General features: G+C 35.0%; 1 protein-coding gene across 1 annotated transcript in view; it reads left to right on the forward strand.

Moving 5' to 3' along the window:
* Positions 1-15,907, forward strand: part of Rsrc1 (arginine and serine rich coiled-coil 1) — a 327,279-nt gene that overhangs the window by 197,400 nt on the left and 113,972 nt on the right. The window contains exon 11 of the mRNA XM_076575307.1: positions 913-964. Within this exon, the coding sequence (XP_076431422.1) occupies positions 913-964 (52 nt within the window). The remainder of the gene's footprint in view (positions 1-912; positions 965-15,907) is intronic.

A 15,907-nucleotide genomic window follows, 5' to 3' on the forward strand; every position in this document is an offset into this window, starting at 1 on the left:
AGTTTGTTTATATGATGGAGTGTATTTATTGATTTTTGCCTATTGAACCATCCCTGCATCTGTGGGATGAAGCCTAGTTGATCCTGGTGGATGATGTTTTTGAAGTGTTCTTGGATTTGGTCTGCAAGTATTTTATGTATTTTTGCATTTATGCACATAAGGCAAATTTTGTATTATTTAGATTGTTTATCTAGTTTATTGAGACATCTTCATAAATGTATGTCAAAGTCAAGTCCTAAGTTCTAAGAATACTTTTTAACTGATCTGTTATAATATTATAACCTGGGTATATTCTGTGTTTGGATGCCATAAGTATATCATCTAAAAATCTTAGAAATGAAATCTGAGGTATGAAAGTTAGTTTCAACCTTATTGACAGAAATGAGTCAAAATTTTCTTGATCAACAGTTTTAGGGGAGCTAATGGGAACTGAAAATACATGTGATATCTTATATCTTATCTTCCATACAATTGCTCATTTGAAATTTAGAGAAAACTTAATTTTAGGGTCTGACTTCCCCCATATATAAAATAATAGTTACTTTATTTAAATTTAGATAGGTCTTTTAAATGTTTCTATATGCAAGGAAATCATACAATTTGAGAATCTGTTATTAAATACATGGTAATGCCTCATTTTGTTGGGTTTACAGTTATTTGTGTTATTGCTTATTGGTACAAATTTAGGTAACAACCAAAGAGCTTCCTCATTCTTAGATTATATTAATTAAAAGGTATTTTGATATTAAAAGTGAGTAAATTGGCAATGAAGTATTACTGTGATAGAATTTAGATGGATGGTAATAGTGATTGTGGTAAGGTTTTCTAACTTTTTTATACCTAGTAGGGCTTTAATTTAAAGATCCATTTGTTAAAACTGACCTGTAAATGTCTCTTATGGTTGATTTTTAGCCACCAGCTGAGCAGGCCAAAGCCAGACTACAATTGGTTCTTGAAGCTGCTGGTAAGTGTTGAAAATTAACTTTTATGAAATAAAAAAATAAATCTTAGGCTGGTAGCCTACTTACACGAGTCAAAGTTTTTTTCCTGGTTTTGAAATTCTCACAGATCTAGATTATATGTTTAGATCTACATTATATGTTTGGATGTATGTTACCTTTTTATTGCTAATATAAAGCAGTATCTGCTAAAAAGTCATTCTTTACATATTTATGGTAAAACAGGCATTAGTTTTAATGTTCAATTTTAATGAAATCCATGTTGATTTTCATCTTTTATGGATTGTACTTTTGGTGAAATGAAAAAAATTCTTTAGCTCTAGATCATGATTTTTTTCTGAAATTTACTTCTGGGAGTTTTTAAATTTTTGTGATTCTTATTTAAGACTATGATCTATTTGTACTTAACTATTGATTAAGACTTCCATTATTTTGGAGAAAATGAGGTCAGTGCTATTTCAAATTCCTGTAATTACTAATTCATTGGACTATATGTTCTGTTGCCATCTAATCTTAAAATGCCATGTTTAATTTCCCAGTTGTAGTTTCACAAAGACATTTATTTAACTCTTTAAATATGTCTAAACATCATGGTGTTTTCTACATACTGATAATTTAACTTTAAATCTTAATGTACTCCTTGCAATATGTGTGTGTGTATGTATGTGTATGCACGCATGTATTATTTACCTTTTAAGGGTTTACAAAGAGCTTATACATTGCAGTTTGACAAATTGAGGATTCAATGATAATTTCAGACTACCAAATAACAGATATTATATTTTTAAGCAAATATATATGTACATATTGACTCAAGGATCTCTTGTATTAGCTATTGTTACTATAAATTACTATAGAAATAACTTTTTGAGATTATAGGGTATTAATATATTGGATAGGTTTTTATAAAGTGTGTTCAATTGCTTTATGAAAACTTTAAACTACTTTTCATTATCACTTCATTTATCAGACTGCTGATTTTCATGCTACTACAATGAGTAGAATGCTATATAATACTGTAATGTTTTATATTTCTTTGAAAAGTATCCAGTGTTACTTTTAAGGATACCATATGGCCTCTGAAGGAAAGTAAATGGCTGGGTGGTGTGGAATGTTAGTAAACATACAAACATGGAGTGGGGAAGAGGAAGAACCTGAGATCAGCCTGGTTAAGACAACCTCTTAATAGTTTCTTCTCCTCTTCCTTGTTTCTGACAACCACCAACCTGCCTTCTGTCTCTGAGATGTCCTGGGACTAGAGCCATATGTAATATGTTGATGTTTAGATCTGTCATGTGGTCTATTTTGGAATCATATATATGTTATAACACACCGGTAATTCATTTCTTTTATGGTTGAAAAATATTTGTGTACAATTTGCATATGCATTCATCCAGTGATAAACACTTGAACTCTTTCTGTTTTTTTTAGTATTGTTGAATAATGTTATAAACCCACACAAACTAATCTGAGCCCCTGCTTTTAGATTCTGAGAGTACTTTCAGAAAAGAATAATTGTGAGATCATTAGGCAATTCTTCAATTCTTTAAAACCCCAACAATTTTCCCTCATAAACAAATGATTTTGTATTCTCAACTGCAATATGCAAATGGTTCCGTGTTGTATCAATCAGAGATTATTACACATTTAAGTAAGCTGTTTGAAAGTCTTTAGGTTTGGAGATTTTCTATGTCATAAATCCATCATCAGTGAGAGGTAAGGATGGTAACTGTCTTGCAGGGTTATTGTGACAACAAATACTTATAACATACAAAGTGCCTAATCCTAGCTCATGCTAGGATTTTTGTGGTAAGCAGTGCTGCATGATTATGTCTCAGGCACCATTTCATAATGCTATTTCTTTGCTAAAAATTATCCAGTGTTTCTCAATGCAAAAACAGTTTTATACCTGTTTCTGACCCTTTAGATTCTGTGCAACAGATCCACACACTGTCATTTTAATTGAGAAATTTTTGATAGTATGTTCTGATTTTCATTTCTCCTTCCTCATCCCCTCTCAGATCCTCCCACCCATCTAACTCCATGCCTTCTTTCTCTTGCTCTAAAAACAAACAAGCCAATTTTAAACAACAAACTAGAATTTAAAACAAATTAATGAAATAGAAAACATAGAAAAAAGCATGAGAAACACACACATAAAATCACCATATCCCAAATCATAATATATAAACCAAAGAACAGTGAGATTAAAAAAAAAATACCCAAACAAGTCATTATGAGACAAAACATCTCTGAAGCATTCATTTTGTGTTGGCCATCTACTACTGGGCATGGGGCATGACACTAAGAATGCTTTGTATACTCAATGGGATTCTTTTGGAGAAAACTGATTTTTCTTTGAGAATGGGTGACACTAGGAGACAGCGTCTGGGTTAGGGATGGGGGCTTGTGTCCACTTTCCCTCTTAATGCTGGCATCCCATCTGGCTTAGACCTGCACAGGCCCTGTGCATGCTGCCATAGTCTCTGTGAGTTCTCATGTGCATTGGTTCAGGTGTGTTTAGAAAGCCTTGTTTCCTTGGTGTCTTTCATCTCCACTGGCTATTTATAATCTTTCTGCCTGAGAGGAAAGTTTAAGATAGATAGATAGATATTCTCTCTCTCTCTCTCTCTCTCTCTCTCTCTCTCTCTCTCTCTCTCTCTCTCTCTCTCTCCCTCCCTCCCTCCCTCCCTCCCTCCCTCCCTCCCTCCCTCCCTCTCCCTCTCTCTCCCATCTCCCCTCTCTCCTTATCCCCCTCTCTCTCCACATTGTCCAGTTGTCGGTCTCTGTATTAGTTCCTATATCCTGGAAGCTTCTCTGATGAGGGCTGAACAAGACACTGATCTGTAGATATAGTAGAATGTCATTAGGAACTATTTTATTGCTATATTCCTTTAGCAGAGCAGTAGTATTTGGTTTTCTCCTAGGTCCACGACCTATCTAGTCAGGTTTTTAGCCATCCTAGCAGTGCCAGACATGGGTTCCATCTCATGGAGTGGGCCTTAAATCCAATCAGGTGTTGGTTGGTTACTCCCACAAGCTTTGTACCATTATTGTAGCAATCTATCTTACAGGTAGTGACTAGTGTAGATCAAAGGGTTTGTAGCAGGGTGGTGTTTCCCTTTCTCCTCTGGTATCATGCAGAGTATCTTTCAGCACCATGAACACTAGCAGTAGGGTTGACGGCTCTAGGTAGGTGCTAGCACCACCTCTCTCCATTCAGGGAGCTGTATAGGTGTTCTCTTCAACACCAGGGTCTTACCCTCAGTTTGTGGAAAGCAACAATAGTCTTGGCAATTGCCTGCCTTGATTGGGGGTTTCCATCGGGCTTCTTTGACCAACAATTCAATTAGATGTAACCCATTTCTGGCACTGGAAGATTCACTTGATGGCAAGAAATGTCTAGTGGAGAATTTTTCTTCCCCATTATTTGGTGATTCCATTTATATTCCTGTCATATATGTATATATTTTAAGCAGTTTAACTGTATTTGTTTCCATATGATTTCTCAAATGACCCTCAGTATTAGCTGTCACTCCCCCATTCCCCCCTTAACCCCTTCTTCCGTTCATCTCTCCATTTAGTACTCCCTCAATTGGAAAAACCTTCCCTCCTTCCCTTGCTCTGTACTCAGCCTCGGTGGTTATAGGGATTGCAGCATGTCTGTAAAAGTCTTAAAAGCTGACATTCACATATATGAGAATACATGCCGTATTTGTCTTTGGTTGGGAATTTCTCACTCGGGATGATTTTTTTTTTTTTTTCTGGCTCCATCCATTTACTTTCAAATTTTATGGTTTTGTTTCTTTTAACAGCTGAGTAATATTCCATCGTGTAAATGTACTACATTTTCTTGATCCATTCATCTGTTAATGCACATCTAGGCTTTTTGAAATTTCTGGCTATTATGAATAGAGCAAAAATGAACACAGTTGGACAATTGTCTCTGTAGTAGAATGTAGAGTCCAAGAGATTAACAACCTCTAAAAAATTCATTTCTTAGATTTCATAACTGTAACCTGAATTGCCTATGTTCTTTTCTACCTGGAACTTTTTGCTCCTCTTTTGTTTCTATTTTCTCCTATTCACTCTCTCTACTAGTTTTTTTTTTCTCTATCATAACACCCTAATAAAACTGCAGCTATTAATCTCTGAAATATAAGTCATTTGTGGAGAACTGATCATCTGAAGTTGTAAACCTTTGCATACTTGTGTGCTGTGGAAATTAGAAGCGAAGTTATTCAAGAGACTATGAATAGAAGTATCATATTACCCAGAGTATATACTGGAAGGACTTTAATGAGTACCACAGACATACTTGCACTTCTGTATTCATTACTGCGTATTTCATGATAGTCAGAAATGGACCCGGCCTACATGTTGGTGGATTAATAGACAAAGAAAATGTGATATGTATACCGGGGAATTTTAATTGGCTGAAAAAAAAAATGAAATCCTGACATTTGCAAGAAAATGGGTAGAACTGGGAATGTTAAGTGAAACAAGCAGACTCAGCACAATACCATATTATATACAGAACATAAAGTTAAAATTATATACATGTGTATATTAGCATATATGTATTTAGATCATGAAGCTAGAATGGTGGTCATGAGATTGTGGGAAGAAATCCTAATGTGGGGATGCAGAGAAAGTAATGGATGCATGTGACCTGAAAGGAGAATGGGGTGCCTGCCTGTCTAAGGGACGGGAACCAACCAGGCAGGCGACTGACTGAGGCAAAGTCAAATGGCATGTATGCAGGAAATGCCCCAGTTGCTCAGACTTTATATTCTCACCTACACAGTAAAGTTAAAAGCCTCACAAATATTTAAATGCTAATTAAAACTGATGCTGAATTTTGTGATGTTCCAAACATTAAAGTTTTTGATGACTATTGATATACTGTGACTTTATAAATGTAAACTTTAAGTTAATACATGACAGAAATATTATGAATAGTACTTTATCATCTAAATAATGTTTATGACACTTTGAATTGTGTCTAAAGTTTTCAAAGTGCTTTTATAAATCCTTTATCTTAGATAATTAACACCATTTTGCAAGTATCATGAAAATTTGCACAGCTTATTAGGAAGCAAATTCAGTAATTCCTGACTTTTGATCTCTTACTACCCATAATTTCAATGCTTGAGCTTTTTTGGTCAGAAAGGAGAGTGACAGAGAATATTACCAAATGCCTATTTATTTTTGTAGACTTAATGTATATTTACTTTACAGTACAATAAGTTCTAGCTTTAGATCTGCTTTAGATTCTGAAATGCTTTTGATTGATAATACAAAAGGGTTAAAGTTCCACTTGTGAAAAAGCTTTTTTTCCCTGAACTGTAGTTCAGGGAAACTAGAACATCCACAGTATCTTACTGTATAACTTTGGAAAATCTAGGCTAATTTTACAATCTTTATTTTCCTGTCCTAAATCTAAGTCTCTGCATTTCAGTGACCCTTCCTGGGCTGGAAATTGGTTAATTGTTAAACACAGATTAGTTGCATACATACATACATTATAATTCACATCATAAGTTTGCTTAGCGATATACCATAAGTGCCTCAGTTCCTCTGCAGCATATTAAATTGAGGTTTGATTTCCTCAGTTACCCCTTGGATGCTCTGAAACCAAGTCCTGACCCTTCCCCTTCACATAGACTGATGGTCTCAGGAGTTCCAACACTTAACTCCAGTCTAGCATTAAATACTGGTGATTCCAAGAATTACAAATGAAGATAATTGATAAGGTTAATACTTCAGGAACTATGGAAAGCTTCTCTGATTTACTGTTTATAGCTGACAGAGAGACTTGCTCCATAGGTTTCTGACCCCTGAAATAGGATGTTTTTTGTGTCAGAAGCTTTCTTGTTAGGACATTCCCCTACTCCAAAGCAGAGCAAATGATGGAAAAGTACATTCAGACTTCATCTCAATGGTTTTTCGATTAATTTTCTCTGTGTGGTCTCTTTGAGAGCATGTCAGTAGTCTAGATTGTAGCTGGTTCAGTCATTAGCATAACTTGCACTTAAGCAGGCATTCTTCTTTATAGCCTTATCTTGTTTTTATGGAATTTGGGTTAATACCTATAAAATGCTCAAAACTATCTGGTCCGAACTATTCCAGTAAATGTCAGCAATTTAGTGTGAGAAGCATTGCAATGTGATATTTAGTTCTACAGCTGGGAGCCTGAGGAGCTGCCCCTGGTTGCTGAGAAACCTATAGCAGCATTGCTAATGCTTGCTGAATGTCAGTTGTTCATTCATAAAATGGAAATAACAGTATGAACTTTCAGAATGCTTATGTGAGCTAAATAAATTCCTACAATAAAGTCCTTAGCATCCCCAGCATGATGGTAGGTGGGAAATTCAGCAGTTGTTCTTTCTGGTGACACCTGAGGGACTTTATGAAGTTATTAAAGAGAACTTGAGTTACATAGCTACCTCATGCTAGCATGCACAAACTGTTAGGTATTATCAAAAATAAAGAGTGAAACATTAAATAGCTTAGTTTACGTAGGTATTTGTTAAAACTTTTTTCATCAAGTATAGTTTTCACAAAGTTCATAGTTCTACATAAAATTGAATTGCTTGGATACAAAATCAAAATGATAACATTAATTTAACTTGTTTCCAACAATGGATCTAATGTTTGTCTTTGTGTTACTCCAAATTGATAAAACTCTTTCTACTTTAAATCGTTAAGTAACTTGCTTTAAAAAATGTATGTTATCTGTTTTAGCATTTATTCCATGTTTATTTGAATGGCTGTTATTTACCTCTAATAGTATTTAGTAAGAAGAAAGCTATCAGTGAGAGTCTGACAATATCACAGCAACTCGTCATGTTTGAGCAGATGTTAAGCAGACAGTAGTTGAATGTTAATTCTGAGAGAGTGGTATGTTTAAGCCTAACTGAAGTATGTTGCATGTGGGCCTTCTAGACTAGAGTACAATGCTTGATCTCTGGGGAGAATTTTAAAGCTAAACCTCTTTCTTTGGGGTCCTCTATATGGACTCTATCAAGTCAGTCTAAAGCAGATCATCCCTAGGCTAAAGCCCTTCAGCTTTTGTTATTGGGCTCTGTAGACCTGTAATTAGGCCTCCCGGCAGGCCTTGCAGGCCAGTTAATGGTCATATGGAGTTTCTGTGAGGCAGACTGGCTTTGTATAAATCCTGGCTAGGAATATGTTTATGGGTCACTTCCTACCAGGACCATGCTTTGTCCTTATGCCCTGCGGGCTGACAGGGAGCAGGTTCCCTTGACCATGGACTGTTCAGTGTGCAACTCAAAATCTACTTCACTAATCCCCAGTGTAAACAGAGGATTTAGAAGGGCTTCTGTCACTTACAGTGCCAATTCACTTGGGTGTCTGTGAATTTATTTTCCCCGACTTCATTATTGAAAGACTGACAAGTGTGTAAGGTTTAGATGGCTGTTTACACATCAGATGTGCAGATCATCCCAAACAAATTATCTAATGAGGAATTATATAATTAGTTTCTTAGAATTGATTACCTTTCAATATTTGTACAATTGAAACCATTCAAATTGTGCACTAATAGTTAACCTTTTCTTATAAGGAGAATTATAGGTCCTTTTTTCCCTAAAAGTGAAGTAACTTAGAGTAAAAAAGTCTACTAAAAGGTGATCATGAAGATTTTAGATAAGTTAAAATAAATAATCTAAAACCTTTATTGTTCTGAACATTCCATGTAAAGTAAAATTTCTTTTAGTGTAGCAAAGCTTTGGAGGAGAATATCAAATTGTTTTACAGATGCTTAATGAAAATGTGATCCATGAAGTCTTGAAAATAATGAATTGCATTTACTGGGCATTTGCTATATAGTCATTACTTAATGTGCATTTTCATATGTTGTAAGTATTTTTTTTAATTGGTTCCTGTGTCCTACCCATAATTCCTAGCCAAAACAAAGTATTTGAATATTAATAAAATAATGGTTGAAAATCTACATTTTCTGTTTTGCTTAACATAATTTTACTAAGATTTTTTTCTTTATTGATGAGATTATATAGAGACTAGATTCCGAAGAACCTAGAAACCCTAAGTGTGCACTGCAGAGATCTTTCTCCTGCTATCCTATAGCAGTTTTTTTTTTTTTTTTTTTTTGAGAGAGAGAGAAAAATCAAATGGTGAATGCTTTCCTGTCTCATCTAGTAAACACGTGCTTGGTACTTTGCATTTCGTGATATAAGAATGGCTCATGACAGATGTGGCTGAAAAGACCACATACGTAGATTGTATGATTTTATTCTGGTGGAACTAATAGGATCACTCAATACACTTTAGATACTGGGTTTTTTCCCTTTCATCACCACCACCACCACCATCACCATCATCATCATCATCATAAAATTGTTTAAATAGAATAGCCTTTTGATGTATAAGGACTGCATCTTTCCCTAAATTAAGGAAAAGTTGATGGCAGCACAGAACCATTCTTCTCTTCCAAATGATATATTATTCCTGCTCTTATGTTCATTCTTTGTATTCTTTTGAGTTTTCATATATGAGTACTGTATTGACTTTATTTCCCTCTCCTTTCTTCCTTTTTATTTTTTAATTGTCCTGAAATCCCACAAAAGTTAACATTTTGTTCCATTTTTATAGTTTTTAATTTTATTTGAGAAAATTAGAAAGTACATACCTTAGAGAATATAAGACCTCCCTGTGAATTAGGTTGAGTTATTAAGAGCAACAAGTTTTATTGATGTTCATTGAAGTTATGACAGAGTATTACATACTCAGAAGTTAGTTCATGCCTAACTAGGAAAACTATAGTGCATGTTCCTTGTTTTACCAGTTTTAAAAACAGAAATGTTAATATATTCATGATATATTTTAGAATTAAAAAAACTTGTGAACTATTTAGGTAGCTCAGGTCTCTTTTAGTATTAAGCAAGCATTAGTATCATATCACAAACTATCTAGGATGATGTGCACAAAGCTGGTGGTGGTTGTGATCTCTGAATAGCTAAATTGAGAGGTTAGAACATTGTTTTTGCCTGCTCTTCATTTCCGATGATTCTTTAGTTATGAAGGAGTATAGGAAAGGCTTGTTTGGAACATAAAGAAATTCCCCTGACGAATTTCGACAGATGTGTACAGCAGTTTAACTATAGCCTAAGTTTTTAGAAACCATTTACTCCCACAATTTCCTATACTCCTTTTGAAGTCAGTTTTCTCTTCCTCCTTCTCAACCTTGGCTGCCACTAATCTGCTTTGTTACTACAATTACACAAAGTAAGTGTGAAAAATAAATCAGCTAGGTTTTCTGATTATAATCTTTAAAAATTTTGTTAAAGTAATCATGGATTCTTTTTCGTACATAAAAAAGATGAGTGTATTGTTTCATAATAATTTCTTCATAGAGTATTTTAAAATTAGAATTGTTTTGCTCATTGTTGGCCTTTGCTGTTAAGAGTAATAATGTAAGCTGCATCTATTCCCACCTCTGTTTACCATTCTTGTGTTCTTTTTTGTTTTGTTTTGTTTTTTTCAAAACAGGGTTTCTCTGTGTAGCTTTGGAGCATGTCTTGGAACTCGCTCTGTAGACCAGGCTAGCCTCAAACTCACAGAGATCCATCTGCCTCTGCCTCCCAAGTGCTGTCATTAAAGGCATGCACCACCACTGCCCGGCTCATTCCTGTGTTTTTGTAAACAGTCCTAGACCACCTTTATTATGGACAGCTTCAACAGTGAGTAATTACTGGTCAGTGAAGACAGGGAAAGTAGTTGCTTGTCATAGTATTCAAATGGATTGGGTTCTTTCTTTAGTTGAGAAATCAGTATAGACTCAGAGTTGCAGCTGATCTATATGTATTGCAACCCATAATATATTCTAAATTCTAAATCATTGTGGTTCCTTTTTCTTTCCTATAGGACTACTTTTTAGTTTAGAATTTTTAGCTATACAGATTGGCATAGAAACAGAGATAGGGTGAGATAGTAAGAAAGTGGAGGGAGATGCAAGTCTGCGAAATTCCTGTGGTTCCTCCTTATCCTTCATCCTGAGTGAGAAGGAGAGCTCATCTTAGGTAATCTAGACCCATGGTTCCCTAAGTTCCTTCCATACACACACACACACACACACACACACACACACACATATATACATATATACAGAAACACAGAAAGAATTGGACTTTGTGATGAGAAATTTATACATACAAAAACACACAAAATAGCTTTTCTTCCCTGTTTTATAGTCCATTTAATATGTTTAATTCAGTGAGCAAGTATATCCAACTTACACCAACTATAAATTTTGTCCTGCCCAAAATCATAAACCTACATAAAACATGTTTCATGGTTTTTGTTTATTTCTTTTTGTTTTGGTGTGTGTGTGTGTGTGTGTGTGTGTGTGTGTGTGTGTGTGTGTGTGTGTGTGTAACTTATGTGATTCTGGACGATGAGCTTTGTAGATGACAGTGTTGTCCCAGTAAAAGAGTTAGATATGCCTACTTGAATTCAACTTTAAACAAATGATATCTGATCATCAAACTTTACACATGCCTATTTTCAAAAAGTTTTGGATAATATGCCAATTACATGCCTCTTTTGCTTATAAACTGTCTTGAATTTAAAAATAAATTTAATTTTAATATTTTTAATTAAATGCTATATGTATTAATTTCTATGCCATCTTTGTAAAACATTATTTCAGCTGGAAAAACTCCTGTTAATTCTTCATGTAACTATAGTAGTTTTCATGTAAGTGTATGTTTTGGGGTTCAAAGAGCCTTTGAAGACAAGCCGGCTAGGCTGGCAATGCTCTTCCTTAACCTTCTAAGTGCTGGGATTTCAAGTGTGAATCACCACACCCACCTCCGTGTAGTTATTTGCTGTTGCTTCTAAAGTATTTCATATGATTCATTCCTACCATTAAATGTGTTAATTGATGCTTGCAATGACCATTGGTTTTACATAAGATGATAGTAATTCCGATATGTTGATGAGGCCCTTAATACTTTAGAATTGTTTTTAAAATACTATTTGTTTATTATTGTCATTTTAAAGACATTTTTGAAAATGCAAAGATCTTGAAAAGTAAATGGGACTTATCAGATCATTGTTGATTAAATGAAATAATTTTTATATATAAGGATACAATATTTCCTTTCTAAAAAATACCGCCTCCCCCCTCCACCCCCACCCCCCCCCACACACACACACTCTAGTTTTTTGAGACCAGGATTCTTTCTGTAGCCCTGGAACTCTGTAAACCAGGCTGGCCTCGAACTCAGAGATCTGCCTGCCTCTGCCTCCCAAGTGCTGGGATTAAATGTGTGCACCACCACTCCCAGATTCAGAGATTTCTACTCTTTAAAATGTGTTAATTTTGTTAGATAATAGTTACATAGGAAGGCAAGCATATTCTTTGAAAGCCCTGTCAAGGCTAATATTTTTGCCTCCTTCAATTCTTTCTTTCAAATGACAAATCATAGGAATCACTGTCATTGGTAGCTATAATATTATGAGATGTATCTTTTAAATTCAAATTTAAAAAGTTGAGAGTTGCTCTTTGACTATGTAATTTATTTCTATTAGCTGGCTATCCATAAATATTTGGATAGTTTAAGATGCATCTTCAAGATTCCTACCTGGCCTTGAAATAGTTGGAGCCTTTTTACTTTTGTGAGGCTGGGAAGGCAAAGGAAGAGAGAAACTTTAGAGCATTTTAAGAGCTATATAAGATGTGTGCCCTAACAAACTGAGCCCTCTGAGAACAGTAACCTTGTAACACCACAGGCCAACAAGAACCATAAAGTAGCTCCATTTAACTCTTGCCTCACCATGATCTACCTTCAGTGTCTTCTAATTGCCAAGGGCAAGGTATTCTGTTTGATGGTGTCTATGAAGTTCTGCAAAGAAGTAAACACAGAGCAGATTAGCGGGAAAAGGCATCTGGTTTATCCGGCATAACACCTGGTGATTGCTGGAGAGACAGCGGTCATTGGTAGATAGTTTAGCAGGCTCCTTATTGCCAGTCAGTGTCAGTAGAAAAGTGGAGGGAGAACAGGTGTCTTCTAGCAATTGCAATGAAATTTGCTTCTTCCTTACATAACTTTTAAAAAAATATATAGCACTCCAAATTTGCCATTATTGTAATTATTTACTTAGAATTTTGCATGATAGCATGCTTTCCCATAGAATTTATTTAAACAAAAATACATTGTACTAGGCTTGATCTTGGCAATGGGATAGTTGCAGTTCTTAAGGTACTATTCTTGCCCCCTTTGAAGCTCACAGCATGAGACAGTTGTGCAAGTGAGTACAACATGAACTAGTACACTGAATGTTGGTGTATTTTTTAAGCTTGATCATACCACGTTCTATATAAAGTACAAAGTGTTTTTTAAAAAGTGCAGAGGAAGCACAAGTGTCTGCCTTTGCCTGAAGACGCAGGAAGAGCTCATAATGTGAGTATAACAAAGAGGATAATATTTTGTGTTTTGTTTTTCCTCACCTGATATCTTTACAAATCCTCCACATTAACAAATGGCTTATAAAAAGTGGTGGTATCAATGTGAGTAATAAAGTCCTTTTGCTATAGTTACTGAAAGAATATTTATCATTGCCTTATTAAATATGGGGAAATAAGTGTGCCATTTTTTTCCAAATGGTTTCATTTGCTCGTGTTTTCTTTGTTGATCCAAATGAATGAAATTAGAATAAACAATCTCTAAGTCATTTGTAATCAGGAGCTGATTAATGGAGTTTGGTTTCCTAGCCATTATTCATTCACGAACACCTGATATCTTTCCCATAAACAAATTGTGTTTGTCCAAATTAAGAAATTAAATGAAGCATTTGATGAGTTTATGATTGACCCTTCTAACTCAGAGCCCATTAGTCAATGTCGTCATCATAGAAAATGGTTTGACTAATGTGTTGTCTGAAGAAGCATGTGGATTTATTATGACTTCTGATTAATGCTTGCTGCAAGCCAGACAACTAGATTATAATATTTTTTTGATTCTCATTTTAACAGTCATTGAAGAATTTCATTTCTGATGAAATGCATTTATGTGCCATTAGATTTAGAAATGATGGTGTTGAGTTGGTAATTTTTTTCAAGAATTATATATTTTTGAAAGGATTTAGTATATATCTTAGAAAAGGTATTTTTAAAAATGGTCATACATCTTTTGGCTTTGTGGGAATCATCCTTCCCTTTCCAGATAATAAACTTAACATTTAGACTTCTAACCTAGAGTTTGTTAAGTTATCAATAACTTTAAATAGGAAAACAACAATATGTGAATTTCTTGTTCATTAATTTAAAACAACTTAGTAATTTTAAATATTTCTTTTGAAATTGTTCATAGTGTTTATCCCATATGATTATGTTTACCAATAAAGTTAAGACCCTCTTTACATATCTGTTCTCAAAGTTGGAACTGGATTTTTGGTTTTAAAGTTAAGACACAAGGCATTGCACTATATTGTGGCATTTTCATGTATATGTAGCGTTGTTTCATTCTAATTCCCCCTTCTCCCCTACTTCCTTCTCTTAACCCTTTGTCCCCATCCTAACTAGGTTTTTAATGGTGTAATTTAGCTGAACTACTGCAACATGTGCCCTGTAGCCAGATGCCTGCTCCAGGCAGTGCAATGTGAAGAATACACTGGTATAAAGAACCTAAACACTTCAGATATGGCCAAGTGTTTAATCTCCTGTGGTTGTAATGAGAGAGGCTCCTAGTAAGAGTTTAAAGGTTAGGAACATAGGACTTCGTCAGTGTTTACAAGCTGAAATATCTACTGGGATTATCGGTTTATGTTGTAAAATAAATCAATGTGTATGCCTCAGAAACTGGAGAATGGGGCAAAGAAAGAACAAGAGGACATTTTGGAGAATCTCTCTGACTTCCTGTATACTGTCCTCATTGTGGTGATACATCAGTGTTGTTTCATGATCTCCCTAATTTTATATTAAAAAACAAAAAGAAAACCAGCATCAAATAATGGACTGCCACACTGTCCACACTATTTCATTTAGCTTAGAGCAGAATATAGTCATAATAGAACAATGAGAAAACTCAGAGCTATGATTAATTTTTTTCAATACCTTAAAGATCTTAAGATCTTTCCAAATTAGAATCTTCCAATCTTCTCTTTGCCTAATTGCTTTATTTTTAATAAGACCAAAGTTTCAGAGTACCAAAGAATAGAATGAGTTAGAAGATGCTTATTGGGTCTTAGCTCCTATGTGAAACAGTACTCAGACTCTATTTCCAGCCTTCTGCTGAAGGGGAATCTTCTTGGGCCATACAATCAAGGACATGAACTAAGACTCTGATAGCATCACATAACAAAAGGACAGACAGAGGACTGTTTGTAGCATGGCCAAGAATTGAGGGTGTACCTGGGTCATATTAATTTAGAATCATCTTCATTTGTTGAAGGTTCTGTGGTAAACACAACTTTTTACTTCTTTTGAAGATACAAAATTATAATTTCTTTAAAAAGAGAGGGACACTCTGAACAAGAGGTTTTGCAGGAGTTACAATCCCTCTGTGTATGACATGTTCTAAACATATTTAAAGAGATACCAGACATGTACCTCCCAAAGTGCTAGAGTTGGTACCACTCAGGCTTAGGCAGGGTAACTCCAAAGCACATTTGCTAATCAGGTTCCTAAATATATTTCTTGGAATATCTAGACTTGGCTTCTAAGTCCATGCATGACAGTTTGCTTCTGTTCTGTTTTGGATCAATTATAATGCCAGTGTAGTTTCCTAGCCATATAGAAATGGTTCAGAACAGCTAAGTATTCCAAGAGTACACCCTACTAAAGGGAAGACAGCGAGCTGCTATGGCAAAGGAATGTGAAGCAGCTAAGCAGGAAACACTGAATGGGGAAGGAGAGTGAACTATCATCATTTTGAGTGTCCCTGTGTGTCTGTAGTCACTGG

This window comes from Peromyscus maniculatus, chromosome 6 (genome assembly GCF_049852395.1).
Source record: "Peromyscus maniculatus bairdii isolate BWxNUB_F1_BW_parent chromosome 6, HU_Pman_BW_mat_3.1, whole genome shotgun sequence".
Classification (NCBI taxonomy): Eukaryota; Metazoa; Chordata; class Mammalia; order Rodentia; family Cricetidae; genus Peromyscus; species Peromyscus maniculatus.